This window comes from Argopecten irradians, chromosome 7 (genome assembly GCF_041381155.1).
Source record: "Argopecten irradians isolate NY chromosome 7, Ai_NY, whole genome shotgun sequence".
Classification (NCBI taxonomy): domain Eukaryota; kingdom Metazoa; phylum Mollusca; class Bivalvia; order Pectinida; family Pectinidae; genus Argopecten; species Argopecten irradians.
Window position 1 is genome coordinate 39296316 of NC_091140.1, and position 16412 is coordinate 39312727.

Consider the following 16412-nt stretch of genomic DNA (forward strand, 5'->3'; position numbering starts at 1 on the left):
GTAGTGATGAACAGCTGGTATACATTTAAATCCTCCCAGGGCCCAGTTTCATGAACATTCCTTAAAATTTAATGAGTCACTTAACTTAAAATTCTGCATAGGAAAGCATTTCAGATTTTAAGGAAGGCTCCTTAACTTAAGAATTTTTATTAACTTTTATAATGCTTTTCTATGGGGAAATTTCAGTAAAGGTTTTCCTTAAAGTTTAGGAACAAAGTAAAATGTGGTTCGAAAGGCAAGTCTTATAATCAAAGATAAGTTTTTTAATTTGGTTTCACTTATACAGGGTACATTTTAGCTTGTGAATAAGCAACTCTCTAATAATTATAGTACAGATTATTGAGATAAAAAAGAGCAATAAAAATGCTATGAAGTCACCCAATTTGTACACTGTCAGGCATACAACTCAAGTAACAACCACATACTAGTACTGCTCAAGGCAGATATCAGAATCTTAGTAATATTACAACTTGATTGAAGAACAAGATATATTATTTGACATCACTTTATTTCCCCAGTTAAATCAATTATATGTTGCTGTTCACAAATACTAACTCAACTTGTCACTATGTTGGTGTCAGCTGTAAAATTGGTGCCTATTACTGCTAACGGAGCAAAGTAATGATTATGCAAGCTATCATAAAATGTTTGTTTGCATTTTATCGTACTTGTTTGATATATATCGCTTACCTACTTGGCAATAAAACTAAACCACATAAAATATCAAATTCAAATATCAAAATCGAGGCATTATTTTTTTTTTTTTTACATTATTCATATGAAGGTCTTTCTGAAGGGAATTTATAAGTCTACAAATTGTGAATTTGACGTCTTGTGAGCTGAACGGTATATATTAAGAATGGTAGTTATGTTTATTTTGGACAAAAATAATATGTAAATGCAAGTATACGCATAAAATAATCGGAAAACTACAAAAAGGTATGAAAACTGTGCCAGAGTGATTTTCGGAGGCAGTGCTCCACTACGACACATAGGGACAAATTCGTACCCGGCCGAAAGGTATAGTAGGCCAGGTGTACGTATATTCATTCTATGCTGGTGTCTACATCCTTCCTCTACCAATATGTACATAGAATTACGGTACTACAGGGGTCACCAGAAACCACGCTGAACGTTCAGTATAGTGCCAAGGCTTCTTCACTGTATCAATTGTTATTATTTCACGTTAGAAAACTACTGCTTTCATAGAGGGTCATTCATTTGAACAAACTTGGTAGCCTCTTCATCCAAGCATGATACAGCTGGCCCAATATGAGTACTCTAGGAATTCAGTTATTGAGTAGATGTGGATTGTATGAAAAGTTCAGGTACGTCAACGGACGATGTATGATGACAATAGGTCATCCATTTGGGTCAGATCGATGACCTAAAAACCCTTTATGTACATCTACACAAAGTCTCCAGCATTGATAAGTCATACGTTTTTTATCACACTCTATGTATATGTACTGGCATTACTATTTTTAGTATTAAGTAACACATGTGTCTCGTTCTCAGGAATCCAGTGTTTTACACTAACATCGTGTCCCCACTATCTGGAACTCTGACACACATCCTGACCAAACAAGACGGCTTTCTCCAGTCAGTTTATTTGGAGCTTCATAGTGGAAGAATAATCTGTACATAATTGATAATAAACAATTAAAATATAAACATTTATACAACATTGACACACTCAGATTCACTGAAACTTCTTACACTACTCTTCAAAATTCATAATTAGATTTTAGTAAGTTTTAGTCCTCATACCTGTAATTTGACTTTAGTAAGCTTTGCCCACGTACATGTAATTTGACTTTAGTAAGCTTTGCCCTCCCACCTGTAATTTAATTTTAGTAAGCTTTGCCCTCACACCTGTAATTTGACTTTAGTAAGCTTTAGTCCTCACACCTGTATTTTGACTTTAGTAAGCTTTGCCCTCGTACATGAAATTTGACTTTAGTAAGCTTTAGTCCTCATATCTGTAATTTGACTTTAGTAAGCTTTGCCCTCCCACCTGTAATTTGACTTTAGTAAGCTTTAGTCCTCACACCTGTAATTTGACTTTAGTAAGCTTTAGTCCTCATACCTGTAATTTGACTTTAGTAAGCTTTGCTCGAGTACATGAAATTTGACTGTAGTAAGCTTTAGTCCTCATACCTGTAATTTGACTTTTAGTATGCTTTAGTCATCGTACCTGTAATTTGACTTTAGTAAGCTTTGCCCTCACACCTGTAATTTGACTTTAGTAAGTTTTAGTCCTCACACCTGTAATTTGATTTTAGTAAGCTGTAGTCATCGTACCTGTAATTTGACTTTAGTAAGCTTAAGCCCTCAAAATTCATAATTTGACCTGAAGTATCCCTGATTAACAACAAAAACTAACTAGCAATGATTTACAATATGCATGCATGTATATGTAACATTAAGGTTTTATTACATATATATCATATTTTTCTTGTATTATTGTAGTTAGAAAGTCCACACTTTAACCATTAACCAAATCCTAACTATTTACCATGTTTAGTTTATTTTCTTGCATTCACTGTTTAATATTAACAGGAAAGAGAATTTCCATGACACCTCAAACAAAATGTGCATTAATGAGAGATAAACACCAGTATCATAACAACACTATAATGGCCTAGAATTAGGACACTCAGCTGTTCTGGTCAAGGATATACACCACAACATCTAAATAAGGTCACATTTAAGTCGGTCAGGCACAAGCTGTACGTAACAGCTGATATCATCCACGAAAATAAAAATGGCTGCTCTGTGTTAAAAACAAAAGATAGGTACAGTAGTCCCTTGTTATACCGCCATAATGGTGTTAGGAACAGATTTCCTTGCTATGTAAACCCTGTTAACACTGCCAAACCCTGTATACTGCCATCCACCAGACTCCTTCCATGTCCAAAATTGTCAGTCCCCAGAACCTATTGCCACCTAATTCTGATTGCAGTATACCTTTTCAGCTAAACCACAACTTAACGAGGAAAGACCATATCCTATCACATTTACCTGAACCATAAAATGGGAGTAGAAGGCCTAGCATATGTATTTCTACTTTCACATATCCTTGTAAACACCTGTACTTTCTGTCTTATAACTAATGGGTTGTAACAGCCAGGTAATTCCTTACATAATGCGCTGTGCAAGGACTTACGACAGATAAGACTGTTTTAAAGCAGAATCCTGATGTGTGTGTACGAATGTATCCAATTTGTTTACTGGTTTATACTTTGGTTACCCAAACACCGATGGAAGTGAAGTTATTACCAGGTAAAATAAACCAAGTTTGTACCTCAGTAGAACCCTAATCAACACAATCAATCATGTGGTTTGTGCTTCTCCTTCCTGCTGGTAAACAATGATCAGAGACTTAGTCTGTGAACTTTGGAAATGAAAAACTTTTCATTGACAAACCAGAATGGTTAACCATTTACTGCATTAGACTGAAGAAATACATGTGCTAGTATATGAGCTGGAGAAAAACGAAAAATAAAAAGCAGACTTCTAATCAGAAAGAACCCTGCTAAGTTGACTTTTAGACTTAGATGTTTGTTATAACTTATTGGACAGCCCCATGGATCAGCACAATCTCAGGAGAGATCTTGTCACCCACATTTAAATCAACGTAATTAAAATTTCACTCCACTATGATGCTCTATGACTTTCTGAGTTTTTAGATTTTGTATTGGAGTGTATCTTAGATCATCTTAATAAAACAGAATTAAAAGTCTGATTCTACAGTGCTTTGTCAGAAAGAACAGTTCCTAACCATTTAACGTAAATTCCCAGATCCATGCAGATTGTTTACTTACTGGTCCAACAATGGGAGGGATATGCACAATGCTTAATTTACATAAATTGCTTTTCCACGATAGTACACTGTAGTTCAAAGCAGAAGCATAACAATTAGCATTGTCCATCTCCTCTGTTAGAAAAGGAAGGGAAATCTTAATAGAACACATTGGATTATTGAGTTAAATCAGAAATATACTTACTCATCTCGTAGAGTTTGCCGTCGCTGTGTATGAAAGCAACAAAATGTGTGTTGACTTTTTCTTCTGCAGAAGGAGCCTGGAAAAGAGAATCATCACGTAAAATGCAGGTATCATATCAAATTTTATCCTACAACTGCTGCATATACCGATGGATAACTACAGATGGATAAACTTTATCAATCAATATAATCATGTAAATTTGTTCCATATCTAACGGAACTTTTTCTAACTTGACCCGGAACTTTAAACTTTTGGTGAATGAAACGTCATTCAGTTCCGCCAAAATTTGACATCACATTTGGCGGAATGATGTCATTTTTGCCGTATTGCGGTGTCGCATTTTTCTTGGCTCATGTTATAGGTATGTATTGTAAAGTAGTTTTTCAATGGTTAATTATTGTTTTTGAGTATTTTCATATTGTTTCAGTGATATCATATCTTGAACAGAATTACTGGAACTGTTTGCGAAGGCACTTATATATTTCCTACGATAGTTAAAAGGAGAAAACTCTCATTCAGTTTAGTGAATGAATCTTTTCCTGTGCATGAAAGAAGCGTCTTGCTTCTATCAAAACCAAGTAAATCACTGGCAATTTGCTTTTGTTTTGAATGTCATCTATATAAGGAAATGGTTGCAGGCTAAACATAATACATGGTTAGTATCTTACAAAACAAGGTTTATTTTTGCGCGAAACTAAGGAAAGCCGAAATGACGAATATTTGAACTAAACATAAATTTTTTATAGTTTGATTCCAACTTCCTTAACTCATATGTACATTAATTGGTAGAGGAATAAAAGCCAAGATATCCATTCCAAGATGAAAGAAATTTGGCATTGTCATGCACCATACCTGCAACACACAGATCATGTTTTTAGCTACCAAACTTAATTAAAGCCTATCAATGTAAATTTCAGGGCCTAATTCAAGACTTTAGAAGACAATTTCAGGGACAAATATCAGTCTTTCACAGTAGATGTAAGAAAATCTTGGCAGGAATTTTTGTATGTTGGTATAGAAGGTATCTCTAGGGAGGTTGTGGTGACAGGTGGCACTGAGCATTGTAAAAGCCAGAAAAATCAATACAGGACTTATATATATACACCATGTAGGTTTGTATCAGACAAACAGCAGATCCAACTCCGATTTTGGAGCTCACAACAGAATGATCTCAGTCGGTCAATTGACTTTCTCTTTTCCTTTAAAAATATTGAGTACACATATAGGCAAACTTTACAGTCTACATAGCAGCAACAGACCTCCAATTATCAAACTAAATGGATATGTAGAACTAACGACCAAGCAGTTCCTACAAGTTGAATTCAAGGAAGGCCTCCTTATTATTTTCAGTGACTGTGTTAAAATCCAAGATGGCTGCTTATCAGCCATGTTGTTTCCTGATCATTCAGAAAATACAATAATGGTAGAACACAAGCAAACAAGAAAAACCTACATATGAAATGTCAGAAAGCTTCATTGCTTTTTGGGCGGAGCTTTCATATGAAGTTTGAGACAAATCCTTCTACAGCAGTTCTTTCGGAGGAATAGCAGTAAGAAACTAAAGCTATCAAATTCCAAGATGGCTGCTTGTCAGCCATCGATTTGTGTTCATTGATTGGTCCCAAAAATTAGAATGGCCAAAGGGAAGTCTACATAGGAGATGTCTTCGCTCATGATACAGTAATCTATATCAGTCAAAGGATAGAAAGGATTTTTTCTCTACTTTTCCCTTCTTTCTCTTTCTTATTCATTAAATTACATTTGCTACACACAGGGAGAATAGGCTTACCCGGTAATGTCAACTTGTGGGCAAATAATCTTAATTTACATCATCAGGGATTAGGTACCAGTCAGCTATGTTGTTTTCTGATCGACCCAACAATGGAATAATAGATATGAAATTTCAGAAAAATTGTGAAAACAAATTTCATTTTATAAGCCTAATTACCAGTCAGCCAGTTTTTTCCTTTTTTTTTTCATTCACTTTTATTCCATTTTAAAACACCGCCTCCTGTTGGCTATTTTGCTTTCATATCTGTTTCATGCCAGCAACTACAAATGCATTATGCATACCGTAACTAACCGTAACCTACAAAAACTATGAATGAAATTTGAATGAGATCCCTTTCTAAAGCTAAATACATGTAACGGTAGATTTCTCAATTTTTATATCGCATCATACTATTAAGAACTAGAGGCACCAAGGTATTGTGTGACATGGATCTAATAAATGTGGGTTAAACAATGAAGAACCATGATACCTAAGTAGTACATCCATTAATGTTTCAATTGTTTGTCATCTGCTGACTCTTTTGGATGCTAATAGATGGATCAAAAGATTCCTAGCTTTTATCCCATCTCCTCTTAGAGTGTCATTCAAAGGGGGTAATCCTAACTTTCATCCCATCTCCTCTTAGATTACCTTTCAAAGGGGGGTAATCCTAGCTTTCATCGCATTGCCTCTTAGAGTGCCTCTCAGAGGGGGGGTAATCCTAACTTTCATCCCATCTACTCTTAGAGTGCCTCTCAGAGGGGGGTAATCCTAACTTTCATCCCATCTCCTCTTAGAGTGCCTCTCAGAGGGGAGGTAATCCTAACTTTTATCTCATCTCCTCTTAAAATGCCTCTCAGAGGGGGGTAATCCTAACTTTCATCCCATCTACTCTTAGAGTGGCTCTCAGAGGAGGGTAATCCTAGCTTTCATCACATCTTCTCTTAGAGTGCCTCTCAGAGGAGGGTAATCCTAGCTTTTATCTCATCTCCTCTTAGAGTGCCTCTCAGAGGGGGGTAATCCTAGCTTTCATCGCATCTCCTCTTAGAGTGCCTCTCAGAGGGGGGTAATCCTAGCTTTCATCCCATCTACTCTTAGAGTGCCTCTCAGAGAGGGTAATCCTAGCTTTCATCCCATCTCCTCTTAGAGTGCCTCTCAGAGGGGGGTAATCCTAGCTTTCATCCCATCTCCTCTTAGAGTGCCTCTGTCAGAGGGGGGTAATCCTAGCTTTCATCCCATCTCCTCTTAGAGTGCCTCTCAGAGGGGGGGTAATCCTAGCTTTCATCCCATCTCCTCTTAGAGTGCCTCTCAGAGGGGGGTAATCCTAGCTTTCATCCCATCTCCTCTTAGAGTGCCTCTCAGAGGGGGTAATCCTAGCTTTCATCGCATCTCCTCTTAGAGTGCCTCTCAGAGGGGGGTAATCCTAGCTTTCATCCCATCTCCTCTTAGAGTGCCTCTCAGAGGGGGGTAATCCTAGCTTTCATCCCATCTCCTCTTAGAGTGCCTCTCAGAGGGGGGTAATCCTAGCTTTCATCCCATCTCCTCTTAGAGTGCCTCTCAGAGGAGGGTAATCCTAGCTTTCATCACATCTCCTCTTAGAGTGCCTGTCAGAGGAGGGTAATCCTAGCTTTCATCCCATCTCCTCTTAGAGTGCCTCTCAGAGGGGGTAATCCTAGCTTTCATCCCATCTCCTCTTAGAGTGCCTCTCAGAGGGGGGTAATCCTAGCTTTCATCCCATCTCCTCTTAGAGTGCCTCTCAGAGGGGGGTAATCCTAGCTTTCATCCCATCTCCTCTTAGAGTGCCTCTCAGAGGGGGGTAATCCTAGCTTTCATCCCATCTCCTCTTAGACTGCCTCTCAGAGGGGGGTAATCCTAGCTTTCATCCCATCTCCTCTTAGACTGCCTCTCAGAGGGGGGTAATCCTAGCTTTCATCGCATCTCCTCTTAGAGTGCCTCTCAGAGGGGGGTTAATCCTAGCTTTCATCGCATCTCCTCTTAGAGTGCCTCTCAGAGGGGGGTAATCCTAGCTTTCATCCCATCTCCTCTTAGAGTGCCTCTCAGAGGGGGGGTAATCCTAGCTTTCATCCCATCTCCTCTTAGAGTGCCTCTCAGAGGGGGGTAATCCTAGCTTTCATCCCATCTCCTCTTAGAGTGCCTCTCAGAGGGGGGTAATCTAGCTTTATCTTTTATGCCAGATGCTGCAAGCCCATCTCCTCTTAGATGCCTCTCGGGGGGTAATCTTAGTTATCGCAAGAAGTTGTCTTCAAAGATTTTAAGTGCTTTCATCCATAAAAGAGAAATCTTTTATGCCAGCATCAAAATATTTTCAACTTAGTTTCAATGAACTGTTTAAGATTTTAGTGTCAATAAAAAGAAATTTTATCAAAGATTTTTTATAAATTTCATGAACTGTACTATTTACTATAAATTACTAGGGCCATCATTGCATATATAAATTGAATACAAAACAGATTATTCACTTTATATTTTCTGTAATATCAAAGTTAAATTTAACAGATATACTAAGTATGTATATATTTATATTATCTTTACTTCTAATGATAGTTAAGAAATACCTGAGTGATTTAAGAACTACAATTTCAGTTCTGAAATATTTTGCATGAATGGCATCCATTGTTCATTGCCAATATTACCTCAAGAATATTTTTACTAAATGAATAGCTGCTACCTGTGAAAAAAGCTTTGTGATTCAATATCTTTATATATGGTATGTGTATGCACTTGTTCTGTACAGGTTCGTACAAAACTAGATCAAATAAAATGGGCATATAAAAATGAACGAAAAATAGGGCTAGTAGAATTCTGATCAGGGCTAGTGAAAAATTGTTGCTACTAGCCCTTGGGCTACAAGGGCTAGTGAAAAATTTCCAGAATTGTATGCCCCTGTAAAATCCAATATATAAGGTATCTTATATATAATTACATGTCAATGGGACGATGTCTGTCGGGTTTGTTGTCCACATGACTGCACGGAGGTTTTCCTTCACAATACATAACAACAGGTGCCAGAACATTCTCCACTTTCGGTCCAAGGGGAATAACTCAATAACTTTACTGAACTGTCCATATTGTTTCTCATTTCTTGTACTGATAAAGATAGCCATGTTACCAAAACTGCAGACATACAGATTTCAGTAGTATTTCTAAATGCCGACATAGATTTCAGTAGTATTTCTAAATGCCAACATTCAGATTTCAGTAGTATTTCTAAATGCCAACATACAGATTTCAGTAGTATTTCTAAATGCCAACATACAGATTTCAGTAGTATTTCTAAATGCCGACATACAGATTTCAGTAGTATTTCAAATGCTGACATACAGATTTCAGTAGTATTTCTAAATGCAGACATTCAGATTTAAGTAGTATTTCTAAATGCCAACATACAGATTTCAGTAGTATTTCTAAATGCAGACATACATATTTCAGTAGTATTTCAAACTGCCGACAGACAGATTTGTCCGACAGACAGATTTCAGTAGTATTTCAAACTACCGACAGATTTCAATAGTATTTCAAACTGCCGACGGACAGATTTCAGTAATATTATAAACTGCCAACGTAGATTTAAGTAGTATTTCAAACTGCCAACGTAGATTTCAGTAGTATTTCAAACTGCCAACGTAGATTTCAGTAGTATTTCTAAATGCCAACATACAGATTTCAGTAGTATTTCTAAATGCCGACATGCAGATTTCAGTAGTATTTCAAACTGCCGACAGACAGATTTCAGTAGTATTTCTAAATGCCAACATACATATTTCAGTAATATTTCAAACTGCCAACGTAGATTTCAGTAGTATTTCAAACTGTCAATGTAGATTTCAGTAGTATTTCAAACTGCCGATGTAGATTTCAGTAATATTTGAAACTGCCAACGTAGATTTCAGTAGTATTTCTAAATGCCGACATACAGATTTCAGTAGTATTTCAAATTATGTAAAGAGATTTTTGCACCAGCAAATTGGTCAGGTGCTTTATGATGTTTCTGCACATTGTTGATGTAGCATTTATTGCAAACGCTTAAATTCATCATGGATAAAAGGCAAAGTTAGTGTATTGAAGGTTGCAGATATTGCTTAGTATATTTTGCTTCATTTAAGAAAAAAATTCACAATTTTAAGAAATTAAAACAGCTATTAAAGTCATCTTTAATATTGTTGAACATGTATTTTCTTTTATCTAAATTTATTTATAAAATTTATGCGACACTTTATAATTGCAAAAAAAGCTATAACCAATTGATATCCTTCAAGCTTCTCAGCCAAAAAGGAAACATGTTTGTTTTATTGTAGGGGGGAGATAAGATTATCCAAAGAAAAATTATGTCTTTCTGTGTTACTTGTACTTGTTAACATATTGTTAGGAGAATCAATTCAGCGCAGCAGTTTAGGTGTTATAGACTGGTCACCAGGCGCTATCGCCATGTTCACTGTACTCACACATGTGGGAACAAATTTCATACTTGGTACTAAAGAAACCAAAATATTATTAAAAACACAAAAGGTACTACTAACATAGCTTTAATTACTGTAAATATCATATTTATAAAACACTCACCGTAGTTTGACCCTCTTGTGCAGTTTCATCATGAGCAGCTCCCATATTCTAAAGGAAAAATATTAAAACAATAAATAAGCAACCTAATTCTCATGGTAAATAAGCGAAGATTATTTCTAATGATGTTAATTAGTGAACTGTAAGGATTCTGACAGAAAGGATATAAAGGAAATGTTTCAAATCATAGAAGGAAAAAAGAGTAAAATAGCATGAACAGAAATGCCATGCCATCAGTGTTAGAATCATGTTTATGTATTTTCAGAGAACAGTTTGAAATTTTCTCTATTGACACTAATTATATGTTCCCCTTTATTCATGATAATTATTTGTGTTGGCAAAAAGAATTTGACTACATGTATATATGATTATAACGAAATCCTATCCCCATGGAAAAACAGCAGCTATACATTATTGTCACTGTTGAAAAAAAATGACGCCTACTCTAATATGAAGTGTAATTTTACTACTGAACTTACAGTATCTGTTTCTAGATAATCTGCTCTCTTCTGTGGTGTAAGATCCTTTGTTGCAGCCAAAAACTTGGCAAAAGAACTATCCTCTGAAAAATAGAGACCTTTCAATTGACAAACAAACTCATTAAAATGGCTAATAGTGTGTGAAACTATACCTTCATTTACAAAGGGACCAAAGCCTTCATAATACTGAATGGTTAAAAAAACCACTACAAAAACAAGAGATCTTAGTGCTCACTATAGAACGGTACAGAAGTTGATAAATGGAATGAAGGATCTTTTCGTTGCATTCCTTCTTTTCCAACTTTCTTCCAAAATATTGTATTGAATATATGCAAACTAGGGTTGTCAATGGTTAACTAGTTAACCGATTACTCGGTTAAGTCTGCTAATAGGTCACAAAATTCCATAACTGAATAATCGGGGCTTTTATGTATATGTTTCTAGACAAACCTCGATGATTCGAACTCCGATGAATCAAACGCTGTATTGAACATTTTGTCTGGTCCCGAATTTCTAAACTAGAGATTATGACATCTTGTGTTGCTTGCTTGATATCATCAAGATAATTAATATCCCGGATCAGGCCAATACCCGGTGCTTTGATGCATAATTATATCATTAGTACGGCAAAGAAACATTCTAAATGTGGTCGGGTCTTTAGCGCAACACGTTAAAACTGTAGTGCAAATACGTTACATCTTAATCATTAATATGTATACCATTTTGATGTTTTAAAAGTTCACTGATTAACCGGTAGCTCATTCGGAAGATTTTCAGAGTAACCAGTTTGTTAATTCCTACCGGTTTGACAATCCTAATGCAAACAATTCTTTACGGTACATAAAGTCTGCACAGTTGTATCACTTAAAATTCAATATGGCCACTGTCTGTTATGTTGTGTTTGTATTTGTTCCAAAATGGATATGCAGACCTCAGCACCAGGAAAACAATACAATAAGGAAGTAATCCCATTAATTGCCTGGGATATAATGTAAATGAACTTGTAATTGACAAAATCTAAGATGGTTGACAGACCACACAATAGTTTTAATATCTTACACTCTCCTACACAACCAGGGAGCAAGGCCAGGCAGGTCAACATGCTTTTAGGTGTAAGCTTATTTACCAGTGAATGCATTGCAAAGATGCTTTAGGTGTAAGCTTATTTAACAGTGAATGCATTGCAAAGATGCTTTAGGTGTAAGCTTATTTAACAGTGAATGCATTGCAAAGATGCTTTAGGTGTGTAAGCTTATTTAACAGTGAAAACATTTCAAAGATGCTATAGGTGTAAGCTTATTTACCAGTGGAAGCATTTCAAAGATGCTTTAGGTGTAAGCTTATTTACCAGTGAATGCTTTCAAAGATGCTTTAGGTTTAAGCTTATTTACCAGTGAATGTAGCTTATTTCAAAGATGCTTTAGGTGTTAAGCTTATTTACCAGTGAAAGTATTTCAAAGATGCTTTAGGTGTAAGCTTATTTACCAGTGAAAGTACTTCAAAGATGCTTTAGGTGTAAGCTTATTTACCAGTGAAAGAATTTCAAAGATGCTTTAGGTGTAAGCTTATTTACCAGTGAAAGAATTTCAAAGATGCTTTAGGTGTAAGCTTATTTACCAGTGAAAGTACTTCAAAGATGCTTAAGGTGCAAGCTTATTTACCAGTGAAAGAATTTCAAAGATGCTTTAGGTGTAAGCTTATTTACCAGTGGAAGTATTTCAAAGATGCTTTAGGTGTAAGCTTATTTACCAGTGAAAGTACTTCGAAGATGCTTTAGGTGTAAGCTTATTTACAGTGAAAAGTATTTCAAAGATGCTTTAGTGTAAGCTTATTTACCAGTGAAGTATTTCAAAGATGCTTTAGGTGTAAGCTTATTTTACCAGTGAAAGTATTTAGATGCTTTAGTGTAAGCTTATTTACCAGTGAAAGTACTTCAAAGATAGCTTTAGGTGTAAGCTTATTTACCAGTGAAAGTACTTTTTCAAAGATACCTTTAAGTGTAAGCTTATTTACCAGTGAAAGTATTTCAAAGTATGCTTTAGGTGGTGCAGTTATTTTACAAAGTGAATGCTACTTAAGTGTAAGCTTATTTTACCAGTGAAAGTACTTCAAAGCTTTTTTATCCATGCTTTTAGGTGTGAAAAGCTTATTTACCAGTGAAAGTATTTCGGTGAAAAGTATCTGCAAAGATGCTTTAAAGTGTAAGCTTATTTACCAGTGAAAGTACTTCGAAGATGCTTTAGGTGTAAGCTTATTTACCAGTGAAAGTACTTCGAAGATGCTTTAGGTGTAAGCTTATTTACCAGTGAAAGTATTTCAAGATGCTTTAGGTGTAAGCTTATTTACCAGTGAAAAGTATTTCAAGATGCTTTAGGTGTAAGCTTATTTACCAGTGAAAGTACTTCGAAAGATGCTTTAGGTGTAAGCTTATTTACCAGTGAAAGTATTTCAAAGATGCTTTAGGTGTAAGCTTATTTACCAGTGAAAAAAAAAAAGTACTCTCGAAGATGCTTTAGGTGTAAGCTTCATTACCAGTGAAAGTAACTTCGAAGATGCTTTAGGTGTAAGCTTATTTACCAGTGAAAGTACTTCAAAGATGCTTTAGGTGTAAGCTTATTTACCAGTGAAAAGTATTTCAAAGATGCTGCAATTAGGTGTAAGCTTATTTAGCCATTTACCAGTGAAAGTATTTCAAAGATGCTTTAGGTGTAAGCTTATTTACCAGTGAAAGTATTTCAAAGATGCTTTTAGGTGTAAGCTTATTTACCAGTGAAAGAATTTCAAAGATGCTTCAAGATGCTTTAGGTGTAAGCTTATTTACCACGTTGAAAGTATTTCAAAGATGCTTTAGGTTGTAGGCTTATTTACCAGTGAAAGTATTTCAAAGATGCTTTAGGTGTAAGCTTATTTACCAGTGAAAGTATTTCAAAGATGCTTTAGGCGTAAGCTTATTTACCAGTGAAAGTACTTCAAAGATGCTTTAGGTGTAAGCTTATTTACCAGTGAAAGTATTTTCAAAGATGCTTTAGGTGTAAGCTTATTTACCAGTGAAAGTACTTCGAAGATGCTTTAGGTGTAAGCTTATTTACGACTGAAAGCTTTTTGAAGGATCATATTATGTGGCAACAACAGGACAGTAAACATCATGTTGTCCACAGTGTTTAACACAGAAACAATCCTAGACCTAAATCCACAATATAAAATGACTAGAAGCAACGTAAAAGCTTTTGCAAGAGAAATATTAAATAATCTCACCAATAATTTGTAATGGTTTTTCATTGTTGGCTAACGCATGTACAATAGCCACTGTTCCACAAGCGTTTCCGATAGTCTGTTTCACAAAGTAAACCTTGGCGTCAGTTTCCTCACTTCCAATAGGAGTGGCCTTTGACTACAAAATACAAAGAAAATATTTGAATACATGTACATATATCAAACATAATTAGAATGTATACCAGAACAAGAGATCCAAGAAGGATTTTGGCGTCCACCAAAGAATGATCTCTGTCTGACAATGGAAAGATGGATCTTTTCTCTGCTTTTTAAACTTTTACTACAATCTAAAATTTTTCCTTTTCAGTGGGCTGAGTTATAAATAAGTTATCTTTTCATTGAGCTTAGTTTATAAATGAGTACCTTTTCAGGTGGGCCGAGTTATAAATGAGTTACCTTTTCAGTGGGCGAGTTATAAATGAGTTACCTTTTTTCAGTGGGTTGAGATTATAAATGAGTTACCTTTTTCAGTGGGCTGAGTTTAATAAATGAGTTACCTTTTCAGTGGGCTGAGTTATAAATGAGTTACCTTTTCAGTGGGCTGAGTTATAAATGAGTTACCTTTTCAGTGGGTTGAGTTACCTTTTAAATGAGTTATAAATGAGTTACCTTTTCAGTGGGCTGAGTTATAAATGAGTTACCTTTTCTACCTTTTCAGTGGGCTGAGTTATAATATGAGTTATTTTCATGAGCTGAGTTATAAATGAGTTACCTTTTACCTTTTCAGTTACCTTTTCATTGAACTGAGTTATAAATGAGTTATAAATGATTACCTTTTCATTGGCTGAGTTATAAATGAGTTACCTTTTCATTGGCTGAGTTATAAATGAGTTACCTTTTCAGTGGGCTGAGTTATAAATGAGTTACCTTTTCAGTGATAGGAAAAAGCAGCATGACGGCCACAACATCTTTATAATTAGGAACCATCTGCAACAGTTCAGGGTCTAGTCCATAGACATCCACAAACTCCCATTGGGACGTGTTCACACCTAGCTTACTTATATACTGTAATAAAGAAAACGTATAGAACTTCACTCAGAGATGTCCACACCTACAATTTAGGCAAGAGTCAGTCCTGGGGTCTTGGGGGTCATCTGACAAATTTCATTTTTAAACCGATAACTTACACAAGATTATACCAAAAATTAAAAAAACATTTAATGTTGAGACTCTCCCCTCTATCCCTACACCCGAACTTTCCCTTTTATTTCAACAATACAACTTCCATTAACCCCAAACTATGGAAGCTTAATTTTTTAAGCTATAATGAGCTAAAAAATCTTCCAACAATATCAAGACTTCTTAGTTGGAACTGCAACATTATTTAACTTCATGCTTTTTCCTTTCACAGAATCCTGCATTTGCCAACATGGAAATGTATCGATGCGTGTAATCAAATTACATGTACATGTAGGTTGCATGCAATAGTTACTCAAATGCAGGACTTTTAATTTAATTACCTATTGGCAGGGTTGTGCCCAATACAATCTGATGTATAGATTAACATCTGCAGATAATATGACTATGCCCAGAGAAATCTTCAATTTGATTTGATTCAATCAAAAGTGTAACATTAGATATTTGATTGGTAGAATCGTATACCTTTATAGGCCTAATTAATAAATATACCATATTTGCCGTAATTATAGCGCTCCTACCCCTATGAACGCCTTTCCCCTCTTCTGCAGAACCACACCATGCAACATTTTTGTTACCTAATACATTTAAGTGTCTCTTTGTGGCTTCATTCTAATTTTTAGCGTCTTTGTTGCTACACTGATTGTGACTAATACGGTAGTAAAAATTATTTTAGTTATGTTGCATTTTATATCATTTACAAAACATTCCGTTAAAATCAACTAAAAATCATGTACTTGTGAGAATGACATTAGATAATGAGTATGACTCAGAATCATGTGATTGGATAACTTATGTTAACGAATTCACATCAGGTCATTTTGTCTGCAACAGCATCTGCAGTCATGTCATCATTTTAAGAGTTGCTTCCCTTTGTACGTTATCCACACCACTCACCTTGTTCAGTACCTAGAAAATAAAATAAAAAAACAGATTTAGGACGTGTTGACACATATAAACGTAAAATTGACTATTCAACTATTTGGAATAATGACTTACGTCGGGGTTGGATTCTAGTGGCACCCATCTTTGCTGTCCTGCCATAGTTAGGCCTACTTGTTTCGCTTTCACGTTCGTTGGTAAATTCTGCCGGTCTGCTAATCAATGTCCCAGAATGCAACTGCAGTCACTTCCGCCTTATTAACTGCACGTGCATAATCAATA

General features: G+C 35.6%; 1 protein-coding gene across 1 annotated transcript in view; it reads right to left on the reverse strand.

The window, feature by feature from the left end:
• The window catches only part of LOC138328410 (ubiquitin carboxyl-terminal hydrolase-like), a 32342-nt gene extending 15972 nt beyond the window's left edge, over positions 1 to 16370 (reverse strand). Inside the window, exons 1-7 of the mRNA XM_069275211.1 lie at positions 16248 to 16370; positions 16146 to 16157; positions 14979 to 15116; positions 14094 to 14229; positions 10839 to 10921; positions 10363 to 10410; positions 4011 to 4086 (exon numbers count right to left, since the gene is read on the reverse strand). Coding sequence (XP_069131312.1) covers positions 4011 to 4086; positions 10363 to 10410; positions 10839 to 10921; positions 14094 to 14229; positions 14979 to 15116; positions 16146 to 16157; positions 16248 to 16292 — 538 coding nt within the window. The 5' untranslated portion in view covers positions 16293 to 16370. The remainder of the gene's footprint in view (positions 1 to 4010; positions 4087 to 10362; positions 10411 to 10838; positions 10922 to 14093; positions 14230 to 14978; positions 15117 to 16145; positions 16158 to 16247) is intronic.
• Between the last annotated feature and the right edge of the window lie 42 nt (positions 16371 to 16412).